At 38.5% G+C, this 22,624-nt stretch overlaps 1 protein-coding gene across 2 annotated transcripts; it reads left to right on the top strand.

The window, feature by feature from the left end:
- Positions 1 to 1,504: 1,504 nt before the first annotated feature.
- kiaa1161 (KIAA1161 ortholog) lies at positions 1,505 to 11,268 on the top strand. Of its 2 annotated transcripts, none has more exons than XM_015379875.1 (3): positions 1,505 to 1,622; positions 4,772 to 5,185; positions 7,317 to 11,268. In XM_015379875.1, the coding sequence occupies exons 2-3, from the start codon at positions 4,923 to 4,925 to the stop codon at positions 9,106 to 9,108; spliced, it is 2,055 nt and encodes a 684-aa protein (XP_015235361.1). In that variant the 5' UTR covers positions 1,505 to 1,622; positions 4,772 to 4,922; the 3' UTR covers positions 9,109 to 11,268. The 2 variants fall into 2 exon arrangements, with proteins under 2 accessions (XP_015235361.1, XP_015235362.1); XM_015379876.1 differs by having other exon boundaries at positions 1,518 to 1,622; positions 4,820 to 5,185.
- Positions 11,269 to 22,624: the final 11,356 nt, after the last annotated feature.

The following is a 22,624-nucleotide window of genomic DNA, read 5'->3' as shown; positions in this document are numbered from 1 at the left end:
GCGCTTTGGTGACGTGGTTGATTACGTTACTGTTGATCATCTGTCCATCATCGTATAAAGCCCGCCCTAACAATTTGATTGGCCCGCCAGATATTGTGCGAGCGCTACTATTGAGCAATGCCAGACCGAACTTCCCGACCTCAAACGTTGTGGGCGGGACTAAGTTCGGAATGGCACCCAGGCTACAAAAATCTGAGAGTGGGAAGAACATAATCCCATCATAAACCATCTGGAACCAGTTACTAATGATTTCTGATAGAGCAGTAATATATATTTTTAGCAGGTTCCAGCAGCTTTCATCTGAAGATTTAGCATCAAATCCTTAAGAATAAGCAGGTAAAGAAATAGAAGGATTGTTTCTATGAAATAACAGAGCTATACAAGGACCTAGAGTTAGCAGATAAAGGTGTCTTCCCTATAACTGATTTCACTGGTAATATAATAGTATATAATTATATAAGCATATAATTTCTTTAAGTGTTAATGATTCAAGCAGGTAGTCTGATCAGATTAGGTAAAAAAAGAAAAAAAGAAAAAAGTTAATTCATCTTAGTGTCTTTGAACACACCATGCTGAAAGAAGTGCAAATAATCATCTCAGAGTAAATGTACCATTAGACAGGGAAGATCCTGGTGCAGTGCTACTTTTCCAGCGTACAGGTTCAGGTCGATTCCAAATTCTGTTTTACTGAGTATTTAAAAACAATAAGGTAATAGCTTCAGTGCTATTGAGATAGGATCCCAGTTTTCATCTGCTAAATGTTTTAAAAAAAAATAAATAAATAAAAAAAAATTTTACAGCTGAATTTATCAGTTTTTCTTGAGTTCTAATTTTGATTTTATAGAAAGCGGTAATTTTAACTTAAATTAAGTCAAAATATGTAAAATTAATAAATTATGAATAGATATACTTTTTTGTGCCCCTATGAAAACACGCTGGCCCCCTCCTGGCCCCCTGGTACATTCACTCTAGAACCGCCACTGGCTCTGGATTACCCATAATTCCAAGTCGTAGTGTAAAAACCAAAATACTCAAATACATTGTTCTTTTAAGATCTTTATTGCGGTTTGAAACATATTATATGAGTGTATTTTTATTTTATTTTTACCAATGAACTAATGAACTATACACAATTATTAACATAGTAATTAAATGTGCCACTGTCTGCTTTGGTATTGGTGTCATGTTTAAACGGCTCACCATCATGTTGAAATCTGACATGTGTTGAGTATAAATAAGGTCCAGTCAGTTTCCAGTCAATATCAGGAGGATTTGAGAGGCATTTTTAGCATCATTACATTTGCAAAGAGAGGTCCTAGTCCTGAATTGCATAGGGGGCCAACCAGATGTCAGTGATGGGGCCCCTGAGGGGTCGGGCCCCATAAGGAATTGCAGTCTCTGTGAATTGCTGGAATCAAGCCCTTCCTGTAAATTGCGCAGAGTAGATCATCTGTAGTCCATTTGTTCTCTTGCTGGACTACATTTCCCTTGTCAGTGTGCGCGCAGATGAAGGCGGAGACAAATCAGCGCATTTGGGTTCTTCTCTCAGTTTTTTTTTTCTTCTTCTGAGGATTGTAGCAAAACACAGACTTCAAAACTACTGAAGGGATCACTTCTGATCGGTAGGAAAAAAATACGTTTCTATAACGCTCTTTAAGGGAATCTGAATTTGCATGAGAAATAATAGTATTTTGCACAGATTTCGTGTTGTTTTCCTTCACTTAACTTTCTCGCAACGCCCATGGTGTCGGGTTGTTTGCACACATCGGCAGCTTTATTAAGAGTTTTTTTTTAAGCTGTCGATTAATTAAAATGTTACTTGTTTTTTATGCTTATTTTGGCTTATTTTCCTTTTTGTCATTCAGTAAACGCAGCTATAAAGTTAAACTCTTGAGAAAAAATAAAAATCAAGGCGCTTTTTAATTAATTTTCTTTGTAGATAATCTTTCTCAGTCTGTAATATTCGTCTCTGCATGTTCATGTTCAGCCTTTTTGACTGTATCCATAATTAGCATGCAGGGACACGCTGGGAACACTGAGAACCCCCCCTCTGGCACAAACACTTGAAGAAGTAGTGTGACCAGAACAGCTGCAATGACTGCATCAGCACTTCTTTAGCCCCCCCACCCCCATGCCTGATAAAGAATCAGCTGAAATCCCAAATATAATCTCACTGTAAACAAACACTTTCTGTGAAACCATCAGAGCATAAGACTTAAACTTACTCACCATTATTGTATGTATAAATAAAGTTATTGTAAACTACCAAGGGATAAATGGTTCTCAGGTATAATATTTACAATAGAGCTACATTATAAAAATCAGTTGATTAATGTTTCCCTTATAGAGTTTAGATCAGCATTGCAACTCCCCGAGATCCCCATTTAGTGCTTACGTATGTCTTGACATTTTAGTTTAATTTAGATTTGACAATATTTTTCTCTCTTTCAGTTTCCTGGAGAATGTGTGGATATCTAAGGGCATTACTTTTAGTAATCTTTAAATTGAACAAAAATGGTCAGACTGAGTTTAGCAAGATATGGCTAATAAAAAACAACACAACTTAACACTTTGTATTTAACATTTTCCCTTTGGGAGCCATGGGCTGCCATCGTGCGGCGCCCGGGGAGCAATCAGGGGTTAAGGGTCTTGCTCAGAGACCCAGAGTGGCAATCTGTGGGAGTGGGGTTCAAACTCAGAACCTCAGGATTCCACGCTCTTTGCCCTAAACACTAGGCCGCCACTCCCCCTTGTTAATATAGTTAATAAGTAATGTTTTCTACATTTTGTCAGAACACCACAACATTAGGATTTTATATAGGTGGTGCGTAATTGTTAAGTGGAAGGAAAATGACACATGACTTTAAGATTGTTTTAGAGGTTAAAATCTAAACTGTATGTTTGTGCTGGTGAAGATTCTTAGTCATCCAGGTCATAGTCTTTCCAAAGTTAAAAAACAATCCACTGGACTTGGTTTCCAAGAGCTTTTTCAATTAAAAATGTCAGAATTAGCGTTGAGTTTTTATAGTAGCCCAAAAACTTGTTTTGGCTTAGAAAACATGCAAATTCAACCAGAAGAACAAGTCCGCCACTAAGAAATGAATGCTGTGTGTTTGATTTAGTACAGTCACCTTCAGTGTGCTTTGGTCTAAACTGTTTTATTTCACCCTCCGCTGTTTGTTTAACGCTTTGGTGAATCTCTGCTTCAGTTCCAAGACTTTTGCAGCTTCTAGCAGATTTCCCCCCAGGTTTTTATTTTATTCAGCTCCGTCCATTTTCCCTTCAACTCTTATCAGCTTCACTCTCCCTGATGAAGAGAAACATCCCCATCAGCATTATACTGCCACTACCAAGGTCCCATGTGTAGATGCTATATGAGGAGATGTACTGTGTGTTTTCTTTTCTTTACAAATAAGGAAAGTTTTGCTCTCGTTTGGCTAGGGCATCTTTTGTTCCACGTATTCATATTCCTGTGGCTTAATGAAAACCACTAACCAGGGCTTTCATTTAACAAGAGCTTTTCTCCCACTGCCTCTCTATAAAGGCTGGGTGTGCAGAGTGAACAAAAAATATTCTTCTGCCAGAGCTTTTGTGAATCTGTGCAGCACCTCCTGGCTGCTCCTCTCAATAATCCTCATCGTTCCAGGCTTTTTTATGAAGCCACAGATTTTTTCCTCCACTTTGTTTCTACTGAAAGTGGAAGTAGTGCAGCTGCTCTCTGCTTGGATGATCCGCTCTCCTCCAGAAGAAAAAAAATCACTATATCTGCCTTATATTTTAGAGGAATGAGAAGGTGCAGTACCACTTTCACATTCAGTGAACCAGAGGGGTTAGGCAATATACTTTGTGCTGGTAATTTACATGAGCTGGCCTTTTTTTCATACTTCTGATGTGCTGAAAGGACAGCTCTTAAAATAAGTGCATTTGTACTTGGATTGAGGAGGTAAAAGATACATTTTGCCAATGAAAAAAGACAATTTACACTTAAAATAAGAATAAACAATTGCATTTTCTTATTTCAAGTGCATGTTATCTAACTATCTTATTTTAAGAGTAAAAGTACTCATTCCATTGGCAAACTTTCTCATTTATCTACTCAAACTAAGGGTAAATACACTTAATTTAAGAAATGTTTACTTATTTCTAGATTGTTTTTCCAGTGCAATAACATTTCTTCCACCTCTTTATATCCAGTCTGTTCTGATTAATTAAGTTTGTCAAATCTATTTTCTCACTAGATGTTACCATTAGACTTGCTGTGAGCAGCAGTAGTGTCTGTATAAAAAACTGATAATAGGACTTTTTCCTTCCTCCCTGTACTTGTTGCCTGTGCTGTCACATTTGAGAGGAATGATCCAGATTGTGTCCAGTTCGGTTAATCAGCAGTGACAGAGCACAGCACTCAGTATTCTTACCTTGCCTCATTGGCATTTACAGAGGTTCTAGGCTAAATTCCCCCTTCTCTCTTCTTCCATACAAATGAGATTTCTCTCAGTTGAAACCATGTGTTAGAATTACATTCTGAAAGATCCATTTAGTCTCTTTAGGACCAATTGGACCAAGATTTGTTTTGTTAAATCTCAAACACATCTTTAAAGTTTACATCCTGACAGCTTAATACCTTTTAAGTGGTGTGAAATCACTTTGTTCAGCAATGTGGAGCATCTAAGTCTGAGCAGGTGTTTTACAGGCTATGAATCAGCATTAACACAAAGATATAGAGCATGTTGTGTGTGGTTAATATTTTTTTTTTCTGGATCTCTCTGATTAGGTTTTAAAACAACTCTGTTATCTCGTTTCCCTGACACACTGCAAACAGACGAGACGAAAGGCCCAGAGTCCAACCGGAGGCTCCCTGCTTGACCTTTTTGATGAGCTGCACATAAACACCTCTGGGATTTGGCATCTGAAAAACACTAGCCATGTACCAAGTGGTGCCAGGCGGGGCAGGGGGCACAATTACAGATGTTATCCCCAAGCAGAAACACACCAAGGACTCCCGATCCTTGGTTGGAGCTGGAGTCATCGGTCTGTTACTGGTCATTGCAGCGGTGACTGCCTGGTGTTATTACATCGCCTCTCTACGCAAAGCTGAGCTGCTGAAGACTCAGCTGCTGGATCTTAATAAAGATGGCTACATTATCCGCAACCAGGGAGGCTCCATTGTTTTCAGAATGGATTTCAGGTTAGTCTTTTTACACAGCATATAAACACCATACAAGCAACATCGTATTCAATATTTATTTCTGGTAATAAAATATATATTTACCATAAATTTTGAGTAGAAATTTTTTTTTTTTTTTAATTTTTCAACTATTTCAATGTTACCTTTTAATGATCTTTTCTTGACCATCTCAAAAGTTTAGTGATTATTCTCCTCCAGACATATGTATTTTTAGGCAATCATTCTTATTCATTTTAATGCCCTCACAGCAAACAAAAGTCAAAATTCTGCTCCGGAGTAAGTCCGAGTATTACTTATGACATTTTTTTGTAACTTGTAAATACACAATTGTTATGCTATGTTTCAGTCCTCTGGTTCCAGTGTCTCAAACCAGATTGCAAACTGAGGAGCTAAATCAACCATTTGGTTCAGGAGCGTGGAAGCAGAGACATTGAAGGTGCAGGACACTGGACCTCAAGGACTGGAATCGAAGACCCGTGGTTAAAGCCGGACATACACTGTGTGATTTTTTACAATCGTTGCACACAGCTACAGCTCACACTGCAAGACGAAACTGCAGGCTGGCGCTACGCCACTGAGATGGAGCTAATCGGACTCATCTATCCGGAAGCCAAACGAGTAGAAGGGGAATATGAAGCTTGCTAGAGTGAAACGCACTGGCTTGGCAATTTGTGCAATTTTGTGCTGAAAGCCCTAAAAAGAAAAGGCGGCAACGTATTTGGACAAAGACATGGCTAAGCAAACGTGGCCACTATGGTCTGTCAATTTTACAGAGAGAACTCCATTTCACCCGCACCCCCGCCATGCTTCTGTGTTTTCATCTGAGAGAAAGAAGAAGAGTCCTTGTATGCCCACTGAGCGATTTGCCCACGATGTTACGCTGAAAATCAAACAGGTTTGATTTTCTCCCGACCTCAGGATTCCTGATCAGGAGGTGGTTGTGAGACGCTAATCGTCTCTCGTTACCCCCTGTACACTACACGATGCACAACGCATGATCAGGCTGAAAGTCGGTCCGTTCGGAAAATTCTTGCACGACTGGAAAGTCGACCTGAAAAGGGCAAAAAATCGCACAGTGTAAGCCCGGCTTAATACAATCCAGGAGGAGATTGACTTCTTGTCAGTTTCTCTGCTGACATTTGCTTACAAGGACAGTGAGCCGAACTTACAAAAATGCTGAACCGCTGAAACTGCAATATAAAAGCCTTGACTAGACATGAATCTCACCCAAAAAAACTCACTGTAGATTAGTGTAGCTGTATTGCTTTGTATTATATTAATATAAAAAGGGGTTAAGTGGATTTAAATAATGTATTCACATCATTTATCTGATATCTGATCCAGCTTAATACTCAAATCAGGTATCAGAGCATCTCTAGTAAATACTTAAAGCAGTACTGTACTAGCTACTAGAAGGACTAGTAACTTCCAGGTTTAGTGCCCCAGAATGCCACTGGCAAGACTGCACTATGTAAGTTAAATTAAATGGTCTGCCTCCATGTTTTATAATCTGAAAGTGAAGGCTTTGGTCCATTAGATTAAGAAGTCATGGACTCACTTGAAAAGACAAAGCTACATTTTATACCTCTAGATTAAATCCTAAAATAGAAATTGTGTCAAAAAAGTGTCTGTAGCAACAACTTTTTGGGGTTAGCTCTCATTTTAATTCAAGTCAGTTTATTCATATTGTGCCAATTCACAACACATGTGGACTCAAGGCACTTTACAATTCACCAGATCATACAAGAGGAGCTCAGATTGCTGTAAGCGGTGCTCTTGGTCTCATGACTCATTCACTGATGGATCTGACCCTCTTATGTTAAAGAGGCAACTTTTTGAGAAGGACAGCCCACACAGTTGGAAAATATATGCCAATAGCTGTATGTTGACTTGAAAAAAATTTAAGGTGCACTTCTCAAGTTAAATGGTTACATTTTTTTCTTTGCTATACATTTTACTTTATAGTTGCCTGACATATAAAAATTAGTTTTCCTCCATTTACTATAGTTGGGCTTCATTAGTCAGGAGAGAATGATTTTGGTTGGATTATATAAGAACTCCTTATTTGTTGAGATATTTTGATGTTTGTAACATTAACAATCAACTGAATATAATCTTTCAATCTTGACAGATCAGGGACCCTTGACTTGGACTCCTGTTCAAAAGAGGAGGAAATTCTTCGCTGTGAGAGGACCACTGACAGAAAGCTGAAGTTTTTTATAAAGACTGTGCGGCCCAAGGACACTGTGCAGTGCTACCGTGTGCGCTGGGAAGAACTGGTCCCTGACATTCCTGTTGAGCATGCCATGACTTACAAGTTTGCGCACTGGTACGGAGGTGCAGTGTCAGCAATTCAGCACTGGCCTATTTTAATTTCAGGCCAACAGACTCCCAAACCTTTTGTCACAAGTGATATTTACTCAAACCGCAGTGAATTTGGTGGAATTCTGGAGAGCTACTGGCTTTCATCCAATGCCACTGCAATCAAGATCAACAACTCTGTCCCTTTTCACCTAGGCTGGAATGACACAGAGAAAACTATGTACTTCCAAGCAAGGTACCACGATACCCCTTTCAAGCCAAATCCTGGGGAGGCTCCATGTGCAGAACTGAGCTATAGAGTCTGTGTAGGTTCAGATGTCACATCCATTCATAAGTACATGGTTCGGAGGTACTTTACCAAACCTTACAAAGTGCCTGCTAAAGTTATGTTTGAGCATCCAATTTGGTCGACTTGGGCTTTATATAAGCGCAACATTGATCAAGAAAAAGTCCTTACATATGCTGCCAATATTCGTAAGTATAACTTTAACTGTAGTCACCTGGAACTAGATGACCGTTACACAAAACGCTATGGAGATTTTGAGTTCGACCCAGTTAAGTTCCCTAATGCATCTGAAATGTTCAAAAAGTTAAAGTCGGATGGGTTTCTGGTTTCTCTCTGGATTCATCCTTTTGTCAACTATGACTCTGAGAACTTCCACCCTTTAGTGGAGAGAGGGTTGTTTGTTCGAGAGCCAACAGGTCAGCTGCCTGCATTGGTGCGCTGGTGGAATGGGATCGGCGGCATTTTGGATTTTACCAACCAAGAGGCGCGTGACTGGTTTACCTCTCAGCTGGATTCCTTACGCTCAAAGTATGGGGTGTCCTCTTTTAAATTTGATGCAGGGGAGACAAATTATTTACCCTGGAAATTTAGCACAAAAAATCACATTCGTGACCCCAGTTTTTTCACAAGGCGTTACACAGAGATAGTTGAAAAATACAAAGACCGAGCTGAGCTGCGCAGTGGTTACCAGTCCCAGAACATATCCTGTTTCTTCAGGCCAATTGATAGAGATTCTGTGTGGGGCTATGAGCTGGGCCTCAAGTCTCTGATCCCCACAGTGCTCACCATTAGCATCCTTGGGTATCAGTTCATCCTACCAGACATGATCGGGGGAAATGCCTATCTTAACCACACAAGCGGAGATCGGGCATTACCTGATAGAGAGCTTTACATCCGCTGGCTGGAGCTTTGTGCCTTCATGCCTTCCATGCAGTTTTCTATCCCACCATGGGAATACGACAACGAGGTGGTGGAAATTGCTCGAAAATACACAGCCATTCACAAAAGTATCGTGGCACCACGGGTCCTTGAGCTTGCAAGTGAGGTTTTAGACACCGGGGACCCGATCATACGTCCACTATGGTGGATTGCTACCGGTGATGAGACAGCCTATAAAATAGATTCCCAGTTCCTGATTGGTGATGACCTAATGGTAGCACCTGTTTTAGAGCCTGGAAAGCAAGAAAGAGACATATATCTACCTGCTGGGCACTGGAGAAGCTACAAAGGGGAAAGATTCGACATCAAGGAGCCACTGCACCTCACAGACTATCCTGTAGATTTGGATGAAATTGCTTACTTTGTTTGGGTTTAGCAAAAAACAAAATAGATTTTTTTTTTTCTGATTCTCCTCAATCCCTTTTTTGTGCCTTTTGAGCAGATTCATATACCTTGAAACTTTCTACATTTTGTCACTTTAAAAACAAACTTCGGAGTATTTAAATGACATGTTTTCTGTGATGGATAAACTTAAAAGATTGGATAATTTTCTATGTCTGTACCTGCTTTGCACATCTAGAGACTGAAATGTTTCCCTATTAACCTTTTTAAGCTTGCTGAATCTTAGATTAAGACTAGAACTCCCTGCCACAGATTCTTTGGTAGATTTAGGTCTTGACTTTGGGCCATTTAAGGATAAGTATACTTAAACCATTTTGTTATAAGACTGGCTGAAGGTTTGTGGTTGACGTGCTGTTGGATCCCAAGTCTTTTGTAGCTTCTAACAGCTTTTCATCCTGATTGTTACTGAATTTTGTTCCATCAGCTTTGACCACTTTCGCTTCCTTTACTGGAAAAAACAAAAAAAACCTCCCCCACACAAAAATACTGCCCTTGCAATATTTTTACATAGGGGATATCATGTTACGTGTGCCAAAATGTTTTGTTAGCCTCCTCTGACCAGGATAACGATGTTTAAATTGAAGACTTCATAGATTATGCCATGTTACTTTCTTTGAACAATTACCTTCTTTTCGCCAAAGTTGCATAAGCATCAGATGAACTGAGCACACAAGTTTTCAAACTTCGATCTGTGCAGCTCCTCAGTATACAACAAGCTTCTTGACTGCTTATCTGATCAATGCTCCCCTCAACTGCCTGTGGGTTTAGGTGGATACCCATGTTTTGGAAAAACTTTCTATGGAATACATTTCCCATTTTTATATGGCACATTGGACAGCTCTCTGTGAGGTGTTCAGAGCTTGAGATATTGTTGATAAGCTCCACAACTTTATCCCTGAACTATCCCCTGTGTTCCTTGGTATTCACAATGCTTTTCATTCAATGTTTTCTTACAAACTTCACAACCAGATCTAATTACACAAATCTTAAGTCTTTTCTTTAACTGGCTACTTAAAACCCTTAGTTGCTCTGGATTTTCCCATGCGACGACAGAAGTTCTTAGATTCGTAAAATATCTTAAAAGGCTACAACTTTATCTTTTCCTTTTACAATGGCTTTTTGATATATCACATAAATCTCAGTAAAATGTATTATAGTTCTGATGAGACAAAATGTGGAAAAGTTCAAGGGGTTTGGATGGTTTGGCACTAAATGTTTGGCAGATGACATTGTGTGAAATGCTCAAGGATTCATCTTCTTTAATATAGCAGTACATACTGTATGAATTCAACTCAGAAAGATAAGATAAGAAAGCATTGTGCCTTTGCACCATGTATTCAACACTTTGTCTTGGTTTGTATTTTTCTTTTTGAAATGAGATATATTTGTCATCTTTTAGTAATATCTTTCACACATCTTGAGCCAGCACTGGCCACTTTAAGCCAATGCACCTTGCCAAGAGCAAGGATCCTGTAGCAATAAAACTCAAAATGAATTGAAATAACAACTGTGATCCTAAGCTTATAAAATAAGCATCCAGGGTCTAGTTATTTATTTAGGGCCATGTAATGCCTTATATTAAACAATAGGTAGAGTGAATAAACAAAGCTGTTTTATCAGTGCCATTAAGCAGAATATACATTACATGATGATGCCCTGCTCCTGTGACTAATAACTGAGCTTCTTCTTGTTCAGTTGTTAGGAATATAGGCAAGAGGATTAATCATGAAATTGCTCTCATCTATGTAACCATGTGTCTTGTAACCTGTTTTACCCTGTATGACAAGGACTGTTACTGAGTTCTTCACTTTTGATGCTGCTTCTTGGGTAGCCGATTTTCTCAGGCTTTTTGTTAAAGTTTTCTTCTTAATGCTGCCAAGGCATTTAAGAAGCTGGTACTATCATAGTACAAAGTAAATGTACCACCACTTTGAAGAAACTGCTTAGGTAGATTTTTCCATAGTGTAGCTGACATGGATTGGTACACCCAATGGTTTTCCTATTATGAGCAATATAACCTCTCAGGTGTTTTGTTTTTAACTGATATGACATCTATATAACTGATAAATATAAGCTTTTTAGCTTGAAAATTAATTACGGATAACTATTATTATTTATCTGATACGTTCCTACGACGCAAACAGATCCTTTTGTCTGACATTTTGAACGTTGCCCAGGAAGAACCCCTCCCCTAAAAAAAAAGTGACTACCTTATATCGGCTTTACAGACATGCATTACATAAAATAACTCAGTGTCCTGATTTTTGTGTTTTTGTTTTTGTACATATATTAAAAGATTTTGGATTGTTGTGCCTTTTGAAGCTGAAATGAAAATGGGACATTGAAATTTAAGCCCAAGACCCCATCTGACTGTGACTTAATGTGCAAATTAACCTTTTAAAAATGCTGTGTATTAATGCTTTGTGTCTTTGAACTATAAAGTGCTGCTGACCTGATTTGATCCTTAGAACTTCTGCTTCTGCACTGACCTCGGTGGGATTTGTTTCTCTTCTTTGACATCATGTCACAAAAACATCTCTTTTTATTTATAGCATCCCTCATTTAGCATCTGTACCAGGCTAACCTCAGACTATTTTTGTCCAATGCTAGACTGAATGGTCTGGCCATTCATTTACTTTTGATTCGTTGAGCTCAGCGGGAGCTTTTATGTTGTTTTTTTCTTCAAATTGTACAAATGGGGATACCACAGAACTCCTAAATTAACTTTGATGTTATTTTTACTAATGTACCGGTATTAAAATGATTATGTGATAATTCATTTGTTGTTGTTTATAACCCCAGTTTAACTAACCTGTAAATTACAATATCGATATAATTTCTGCGATATTTTTGTTTCAATACATAAATGTTTGGTAAGAAAGCTTATTAATGCTTCTCTGTAAAGGCTAAGAGGTCAAAGTTATCTTATGAGCTGTCGATCTCTGCAGCAACTTATAGGATAACTATGACCCATTAGCTGCTTCTCAAAGGATGAGAGGCATTTTAAAGACCTATAAATTCCTTCTTTTCAACCTCTAGTGTTAGGAACTTTTTTTAAGTTGCTAATTCCTATAAAATCCCGGTAGACTTCCCTGACATGTTTATTGTTGCAAGCCCCTGTATTACCTGGCTTTTTTTTATACAGTCGATTTCCTGGAAGGACAGTAATGGAGCTGTAGGACCAGGAGGACTTAATTATCTTCTATCTTTTTATATCTAGTCAGTTTTGATTAAGTTTGTCAAATCTATTTTCTCTCTAGATGTTACCATTAGACTTGCTGTGAGCAGCAGTAGTGTCTGTATGAAACTGATAATAGGACTTTTTCCTTCCTCCCTGTACTTGTTGCTTGTGCTGTCACATTTGAGTGGAATGATCCAGATTGTGTCCAGTTTGGTTAATCAGCAGTGACAGAGCACAGCACTCAGTATTCTTATCTTGCCTCATTGGCATTTACAGAGGTTCTAGGCTAAATTCCTTCTTCGCTGTCCTTCCATACAAATGAGTTTCCCCTCAATTGAACCCATGTGTTAGAATTACGATCTGCAACATCCACTTAGTTTCTTCGAGGCCCTTTGGATGAATATTTGTTTTGTTAAATCTCAAACACACCTTTAAAGTTTACATCCTGACAGCCTAATACCTTTAAGTGGTGTGAAATCACTTTGTTCAGCATTGAGAGGATGTAAGCCATAGATTTAAGTGTATTACTGGCTTTTATTCAGTATTAACACAAAGCAATCTAGTCTTAAAGTCAATGTGTAAAACTTACATGGTCTACATGGCAAAATGATACATTTCAATAACAAATAGGCCACATTTTATGTTACTTGACTATCCAAACAAAAATCCAACCATTCCCCTACTTTATGTGAAGAATGAAAACTTTTGACAAAAGTCTCAGCTTTTCTATGCGTTTGATTACATTTCTATGGGTTTTCATAATCTTTCAGGGAGCTTAGATTATATTTTTGTTCAATGGTTTCACCAAAGATGCGTCTTTTTAAAACCAAGGTTTCAAATTGTTTTCTTCACACTTGATATCTATGTAAAAGTCCCACCATCATTAGGTGTTATACTAAGTGTAGAAAGTTAAATCCTAAAGACTTAGACAAACTTTTTTGTCATTTGGTATACACAGAGTGTATTTCATTTCATGTGTTTCATTTTGTACAGCTCTCATGAAATTTTCATTTCTTAAAGTGCAGCAGTGAACAAAAATAATAATTGTGGGAGAAAAAAAATACATGATGCAAAAACAAAACAAAACCCCCCCCGCATTGATATGGTCAGTTTGACGCAGAGTCTGTAACATAATTTTGAGTTTTTTCAACATTCAGCTGTCTTGTGGCGGTGGGGAAGAAGCTGTTTTGGATACTGCTGGACCTGTATTTAATGCTGTGAAGCCTCTTCCCAGAGGGCAGCAGGGAGAACAGTCCATGGTGGGGGTGTGTGGGGTCATTGATTATGTTACAGGCTCGGGACATGCAGCGCTGGGATGAAATGTCCTAGAGGAGCCCCGATAATCTTCTCTGCAGTTCTCACTACTCTCCTCACCTACTTCCAGTCTGAACATACAATATAACTTAACATGCAAAAAATTACAATTTCATGGAAACTTCAAAACAGGAAAGAGCCTGGCCTTAAAATTTTGGCAAAACTTTTCCCTTTGCATAGATTTTAGTATTTGGAAGTACAGTTTTATTAAGCCAGTTTATGTGACTGGAGCTACTGATGGATACAGCACAGAAAGGTGTACACAACTCATTTAATCTATTGTGAAAAATGAAAATTACCTTATTGTGCATTTACCTAATATATATGACTGTTCTTAGACTGCACTGCAAAAACAATCTGGAAAAAAGTTGTATGTATGTAATATAGACTGATGTTTGGTTTACATGACATGACATTGGTATGTAAGCACCTTCAGGCACTCCTGAAGACTAAGGTGGAGGCCTCAACAATGATCAAGACTTCTAGACAACTAGTACACTGAGCTATTTTCCTTGTAAAGCAATTTCTGCTGCTAGAGCAGTTGGAAATGTGCTTTATAAAAAATTTGTCCTTAACCTTGAAAAGATTTACAATTAATTTGCCTTTGAGATCAATAAAGTATGCCTGAACTGATAATTGTTTTTTATTGAATGGCCTTAAATAGCTCAGATCGAGTAATATGACTCATGTATCTTGTAACTCAGATACTTACCAACACATAATGCACATTTCTGTTTATCAGCACTTCTGATTTACAATGCATAATCATGTAAAATGGAAGATGTATTTCCATGGAATACCTGTATCTAAAAATATCTTATGTAACTCCTAACTTTGTAATACGTCCATATGACCACTCCCCTTGTTTATGTGAAAAATGAAACATTTTTGATGAAAGCATCTATACTAATACAGTATGCATTTGATGACATGAATTGTGTAGATGAAAAAAAAACATTTTCTTGATGAGAAAATGAAATCTTCACATAAAGAAATAATAAAAAAAAAAGACTTTATACATTCCCTTAACAAAGATTATAAGAATATTATGCATGCTTTGGCTATGAAAATAATTTAGTCTTCAAAATGTTTGCATTTTTTGCTAAAAATACAGGTGAGGTTGGTAAATAGATGCAGTTCTACCAAGATATTAGTGTTCATTGCAACATACTTAACAGCGGCAGATGGCTGCATGTAAAATAGTTGAATTGATGTGGACTCTTTAGCAAAAGCAGATCCTGTTGACCCTTTTTGAGTAAACAAAGACTACAAACTGGAGTTTTTGAGATCAATGTAAGAAATTTTGTAATGTGATGTTATGGTCTACATTAGCATTCTTTAGTTCCAGTCTTAAAGGTCCGGTGTCTTGTGCTTGACTGTATTCTAAGAAGTCCATATCCTTTCCACACCTGGCTCAAATGAAGAAGCTTTGTAAATCCTTCAGCTCACCTCTGACCTTTCTGTTCCAGACTCAAAATCCTAATCTGTGTCGTTTGGGGCCATTGTGAAAAAAGAGCCGGCCCAGGTTGCTCATTTTTATATTTCTCCCCAAATTGATACAACTTTATATGGCTTTCAGGGTCCCTAGTACAAACATGGAGCAGATTTGGGCCACACGTTATGACTAATTACTGTAGTGGGCCAGATTTAGGGCAAATAACCATGACTATTATTTGTCACGGTTTTCATCCACAGGCGGTGTTTCTAATGTTGTCTGTTTGTTTTCCATTTGCTTAAGATTTTAACCTAAGTAGGAGAAGGGTGTTGCAGTTCTGTGTTTTGGCCACAAGTGGCAGAATCATTAGCAATTGCTCTAATGCCTCTTTAACCAAAAACTAACAACAAAAATCTTGAAATTAATTATACAGTACAGCATACTAGAATTATAAAGTGATTAAGAATCAGTTTTCATGTTTAATGTGGTAGAGTTTGTCTCTACAGTCAGCTGTAAATCTATGCAATCTAAAGATAAAGAGCAACTTCTCAGCTAATACGATTCAATTTATACAGATATAGAACCATAACTTAGTTTGAATAGCACCAATGTTTAAAAAATTTGACATGAAATTCCCTTTTAATAGGAAGAAACCTCCAGTAGAATCAGGCTAAGTGTGAGCAACCATCTGCCAAGGCTGGTTGGGGTTCAAGGAGACAGAAGCAGATGAAGGCATAAACGAATTATGTTATTTGGCGCTCTGGCCCCTGCAGAAGATTTTGATGCAGTGAATCAACACACGCATGCTGAGTAACCTAGAAAAGTATTAGTAGTCTTTCTCCCGGGGCCCGTTCAGTGGTTGTGGAATAAGCTAGGGGATTAGTGCGACTGTGAATGAGGGAGGAGACTGGGTGAAAGTTAGCTTTCGTGCGGGAGAGAAAAGCTAGGCCAGAAGCTGAATGAAGGGGATCTTGCAAGATGATTGACTTCAGAGAAGATGCGGCCACAGAGTTGATTGGTTGGAGCTGAACAAGGGACAGCACAGGTGGTTCAGGTGAAGCTGATAAGAGTCTTCCAGACTTAATTGAAGCTGAATTTAAACTTAGCTTCATTTCTCAAGTAAGAGTAGTTTTACTTTTTATTTTTAGTAAGTAAAAAGTACAATGCTGAAGAACTTCTCCAAAAATGTAATTTTTTCTAAATAGTTATTCAAGTAAATGTAACTACTTAGTACTCACCTCCGTTTGGGACTTATTAGTTTTGGCCATCCTTCAGGGAACACTGATCCCTGCATTGCCACGTCCATGAAAATATCCTAGAACTGCTGCTTGGTAAAAGAGTTGATTTTTAGCTTCTAATTAAGGTCCTGAGCAATGATGGTACACAGAAAATGAAGACTTGTGACTCGAGGTGCAAATGTTGGTGTGCAAGAGGAAGAGTAGACGGGACAAAACCTGACACCCAGGAAAAAAAGATGTGGCACTGTGGTAGGTATTTTAAACTTTATTTTCATTTATCTATGAGCAATATATATCTTTAGCTAGCACTAGGCACTTTAAGCCTCTGCATCTTATCAAGAGTAAGAATCCTGTTGTAAAAACTAATTAAAGAATTGTGTGATTTCAAGCAGTTAGATTGTAGCTATTTATTTAATGTCACTTCCAGCCTTGTATTCAACATTTGGTCATGACAAATAAACAAACCGTAAATTTTGTGTCATAAAGCCATTTTATCATTGCCATTAACCAGATTGTGCTCTACATGATGATGACCTTCTCTCCTGCATCTCCTGTATGAATTTATTCTAAACAATCTGTTCTCTTAATTAAGTAGCATTTATCTTGCCTGTGCTGCTTCCATTACATTTATGTGGTTGCTGTATTTACTTTTTCCCATCAGATTTCCACATTAGTTCGTTGCTATGTCAATCAAATCTGCAAAGGGCGATCAGAATCAGCAATGCAGGCTGATGGTACCTTAACAATATTCGTGAGGAATCATTTCTTCAACTAATCAGATTTCAGATTTGACCCACACAGCCGGCTAGCAGGCCCACCAGAGCGTTAGAATTTTCTGTCCTCTGATGATGTAAATGTGGCAGAGCTGTGGTTATAGAGTAGAGAATTGTCGTTGTCTTTACTGGGCTTCTTGCTTAATTGATCTCTGTATTCGCACTCACACTAATCTTCCTCTTGGTTATACCTGCACTTCTTACATTTCATATTTGAATACGTTTCGCATCTGTTTGACTTTATTTCTGAGAATTTGCCCCTTTGTTACCACTGCTCAGGGGTCAAATTAGATTTAAGTTCACATGGTTTTGATATAAAAAAACACAGAGAGAACCTTACTAAAAAAGGAGCGTCAACTAAATAGTTTCATCATCGTCGTTGATGAAAACAACACTGGCGTGCATTGACATCAGTGTACACCTTCACTCAAAACTGGTATGCTGTGCGCTAACCTCTGACAATGCGCTCTTGATCTTTTCTCTGCTCGCTCATCTTACTCTTTGCTCTCTCTCGGCTCTACAGGATTAACTGATGTAATTTTGTTTACAGCTGTGTTAGAGGCTTCTTCAACGGGTTCATCCACCATTCTCTTTGTTTACCCTTCTGATTGGATCGGGGGGAGTCACATGATTCCCCACATGCTGCACTGTCTTAAAGGGGAAGAAAATACTAGCCACCATCGCACACAGGCAAAACAGCAAATTTACCGCCATGGGAAAATTTGCGCCTGTTATTGTAGTGAAAGATGGTAATGGTAAATATCTGATTTATCGCCCAGCCCTAACATCTTCAGTAAATTATTCCAACCTTTTTAGAGAGAAGTAAATTAAATCTTTAAAAGACTAATTTCATGGAATGCACCTGTTAATTTCACAGTCTGCAGATATTCATAATAAAATAAATGTAAGTCCCAACTCTGATTGGTGAAGGACCACACATTACAGGAAATTAAATGTAAATCTCCCTCTCTCTCCTGGTCACTTTTGAATGTTGGTGGTGTTTCACACTCATGGCAGCATGAAGAGACAACACACGACTTCTCAGGAAGGGCAGCTCTAGGATGGCACTTCAATTCGAGATGTGGCAAGAGATTTTTGCTATGTCTGTCAGCGCATTGTCCAGAGGTTGGAGGTGCTACCAGAAGACAGGCAAGTACAGCAGGAAATTTGGAGGAAGCCATAGGAGGGCAACAACCCAGCAGCAGGACCGCTACACCCACGTTTGTGTAAAGAGGAATAGGAGGAGCACTGGCAGAGCCCTGCAAAATGACCTCCAGCAGGCCACAAATGTGCATGTGTCTGCAGAAACGGTTAGAAACTGACTGCAAGTGGATGGTTTAAGGCCAAACATCTATAGATCGGCTTTGTGCTCACTGTTGGAATTTGCCAGAGAACACCAGGACTGGCAATTGTACCATTGGCACTGGAACCGTGTGATCTTCACAGATGAAAGCAGGTTCACAATGAGCACATGTGACAGACATGATAAGGTCTGGAGACACCACGGAGAGCGATGTGCTGCCTGTAACATCCTTCAGCATGACGGGTTTGGCAATGAGTCAGGATTGGTGTGGGTGGCATTTCTTTGGAGGGCCGCACGGCCTGAGTGTACTCACCAGAGTTAGGATTACTATCGTTAGGTACTGAGATGACCCCTTGTGAGACAATATGCTGGTGAGATTGGCCCTGGGTTCCTCCTAGACCTCATGTGGCTGGAGTGTCAGCAGGTTCTGCATGATGAAGGCATTGAAGCTATGGACTGGCCCGCTAGATCCACAGACCGGAATCCGACTGAGAACATTTGGGATTTGTCCCGATCCAAGCACTAATGTTGCGTTGCACCACAGACTGTCCAGAGGGTAGTGGATGCTTTAGTCCAGGTCTGGGAGGAGATCCTTCAGAAGACCATCCGCCCCTAATGAGGAGCATGCACAGGCATTGTAGGGAAGGTCATAAAGGCACGTGGAGGCCACACACAATGGGTTACGTACATTGGTTAATAAATTTGATTACCATTAATGAATATTTTTTGTGATTTCATTTTCAGTGTATTCAACTTTGTACACAACAAAGTATTCATTGAGAATATTTCATTCATTCAGATCTAGGATCTGTTATTTGAGTGTTCCCTTTATTTTGAGCAGTGTATATATAATCTATTACTTTGAATTTCGATCACACACTGAAAACATAGTGGATATCAAGTTCATATCAGCCAGCTGCCCTTGTAGTCACTAAGCCACTCACAACCTATAACCTCTCTTCTGTGTAAGACATGAAAAATAATGAACCAATTCAGTTCAATATTGAAAGAGATGCCCTTGTGAGACGTCTCTTTCTTTTTTAAAGCAGACTCATCATCAGGCAATAATGACAAGGTGATGAAACAATAATGCAGGTTATTTCGAGATTTTGTTGGGATCAATAAATCATATGGTGGTTCATGATATGAGGCCAGAGGTACTGTATGACCAGATAGCAACATTAAGGAAAAAATGATAAACGTATAGTTTGTGGCAAAAGTATTTCTTAGTTAGGTTGTTCTTCATAAGTTCAAAGAGAAGCCAACTCCATTCCTCAAAGTTGAGACAATCTTTCATATATTTGGGGAATTTATTCCATTTTGCAGCACTGGGATATGGTTTAGAACTAGTTCACTTTATGTGCAGATGCCTCCAGAATTGATCTTAACTGGCAGTCTGTGTGGGGAGGACATACTTTCATTGATTAGCTGTCTGTGTGCTGTTGTGATCAATATTATTTGTTGGTGTGCTTTCTGCAGTCACATTGTTGGGCTATGTCCATTTTTTCACAGGCAGAGAAAATAATTTATATGAATCTAAGTTTCTGTGTGAACTACAGTAATAGCTTTTAAAAAAAAGTGATCATTGCCTTGAAAAAAAATATTTTAGGTTCCACTTTAATCTTCTCTTTATATTTTAAATATTGACAGCAAATAATATGATCGAATATCATTTGTTACAGGTGCTTTAGTTGATTTTTAAGGAATGCTCAAATGTCCAATATTCAATCTTCAAGTTTGTAAATGTTCCAAACTAAACAATACAAATTGAAGTTGGGAAAAAAAAGGCGTTTTGTGAGATTAAATCTTGCAGAGCTGCAGCTGTCCAGCAGGGTGCAGTGTAGCTTCATACATTGACTCTTTGACAGACATGTCAATGGACCATAGCCCAGATGTTGTCCACACATACACTTACAACACACGCAGATGCTCTAGCCAAGCAGGACACATAACTGGCAGAGCCCTTCCCCTCTTCCCTCTCCACCTGTGAGCCCACCTGCATGTCCATCTGCAAAGCAGAGAAGCCAGTTGTTCTGGTTAGGAGCCAATGTGTCTCAAGTACCTGTCCACATCCTCAATAAAAGACTCCGTCTGTGGATGTCTTCAGCTTGAAATGCAAAACGAGGCATGCATGTCATACAGTGGCGCAATATGAAGAAACTGGTTGTCAAAAAAACATATTAAATTCTACTTAGTCAAAATATAAAATATGTTTTATTTTTCAATTAATTAGTATTGATATATACCTAAATATCATTGCATGGCTGTAATCTGACAAACAAAGCACAGTAGACATCCTCTCCTGTGTTTTTCTGACGAACACCTTAATTAATCTATATTTAAAAAACCCAGCATACTCAAAAAGTGAGCTTATTATACAGTAACTAATATAACTTCAGTTTTAGGTAAACCTACGTGAGGAAATGAAAACACAGACAAATAAGCTCAGAAAAAAAAAGAAAAGATTACCCGCTTCTGCAAATTCAGACAGGGCATTTAACGTGAATCACCACAGGGGAAATAAAACCTCTCTGGCGCATCTTGTGTGAAGAGAGAATCTTTGTCCTTAACCCAAGATTTTCCCTCCGTCACTGGAATGACCTCGCATCTGGTGTTGCCATGGCTTGTCTGACAGGAATGCGTCTGTCCTCGGTAGGTAACAAATGAACCCAGCACTCCAGAGACTCGTCTCACATCTGTTTATCTTTTTCACCTGTCTGTTCAGTGCACTGCATCACACTGACACTCCTCCGCAGCCTTTCTCGATTTTCGAGCACATGGCCCTGCCATAAGGGCGACATTCTTGAAGAATTTAATAACTTTAGGACCAGTTTTGCAGCTTCCTCTAAAAATGTATGCAATATATGTATAAGGCCTTAAAGTTATTGTATTGCAGCAAGATTATCTCCAAACTTGGGTAAATGTAACGACCAAAGAAAAAAATCCATGATTACACAAAGTGATGCTGATTGCAATATGTTGTCGTGTTTTTGGATATGTTTTTGTGCTTTTGAAAATTGTTACTTTGCCTCTGAATATTATTTTCTAATGTCTGTTTTCCATTGCCAATTGCAATAAGGCCCATGGAAGTTTTCTGGAGCCTGGTTGATAAGAAACAGTGGATTTAGGGTTTCTGCAGGTGTAATGCGTAAAGAGGGTGATAGATTTGGCATCCTGGACCGAAGATCAATAAATTCATTCTTACTGGGGCTACTCTTACCACCCCCTTGGTATTAGAATTTATTTCAGATTAGAAATAATATCTTCATTGTGTTTTTAGGTGCTGCAACGTTTTTTGCTTTGTTTAGTTTTATTCTTACATTTTTATCTTTTTTTTCCAGGTACAAATGCTGAGGCATCAAGTTCATGCAAGGATTTCTTTTAACTGCTGTCATAAATGTAAACTCTGTGTTGAAGATCCAAGCATAATAACCTATAAACTAAGACTCATCCTAGACTGCATATATCTATTGGTTATTTTGTTTTTTACTTCCTATCACCAGTGTTGGGGTTTGTAACATTTATTATACATTTATGTGGAGTAAACTAGGTCAACCTGCTGGTTAAAGCTAACCATGTAGTTCTTTTATCAATGTCTTTAGATAAGCCACTATTTCTGATCCCTTTGTCAAAACGGTTGGATCATCCAAACACAGCATTGCTACCAATCAACATTTAAAGGCTTTGTTTTAAGATTCATTTTAAGATTTCTTCCAATAAATCCCTTTGAAGCATCATGCTTTGTCTCTTGTTGTTCCCATTTGACTTTGCAGCTGGGAAAATAAAATGGTTGCTTTTATGTTTTCAGTGAGGTAAACACTGGTGGTGGAGGACGTGATGATCAGAGAGAGCTGCAGCCAAGGAAGAAACATCCATAAGATGTTAGCAAATTTACAGTGTCTTGATATGTTCAGATGCAGTGTATTGGTGCAGATGTATTGTTTAGACAAAATGGATGCTGGTAAAATGTAATCTTCATTAAACCTTGCTTTAATTTTTCACATGATGCAGCGTCTACCGGGACGGCCTCAATCTATATCATTGTTAAAACAGGAAAGAAACGTGTCTTGTTTTTAAAGGAGAAGTTCGTTTTTTTACACTTTAAGTCCATTTTCTGTAGTGTCCAGGATGAAATCGAATGATCGACACCAAAAGTTTGACAAATGCACCTGTCTCTGCTATTTGGCTCATTTAGAATCAACCCCTGGCTGCTTTAGAATGGCTAGCATAGAGCATGTCCGATAAT

The sequence above is a fragment of the Cyprinodon variegatus genome, unplaced genomic scaffold (genome assembly GCF_000732505.1).
Source record: "Cyprinodon variegatus isolate N-32 unplaced genomic scaffold, C_variegatus-1.0 Scaffold202, whole genome shotgun sequence".
Taxonomy (NCBI): Eukaryota; Metazoa; Chordata; class Actinopteri; order Cyprinodontiformes; family Cyprinodontidae; genus Cyprinodon; species Cyprinodon variegatus.
Note: the sequence above shows the minus strand (reverse complement) of the source record. Positions and strands in the feature narration are given on the sequence as shown.

Excerpts from the sequence above, each read along its gene's own strand:
- kiaa1161 (XM_015379875.1), top strand. The coding sequence starts at position 4,923 with ATGTACCAAGTGGTGCCAGGCGGGGCAGGGGGCACAATTACAGATGTT. Across the intron at positions 5,186-7,316 it reads GTTTTCAGAATGGATTTCAG|ATCAGGGACCCTTGACTTGG; the intron begins GTTAGTCTTTTT and ends CAATCTTGACAG.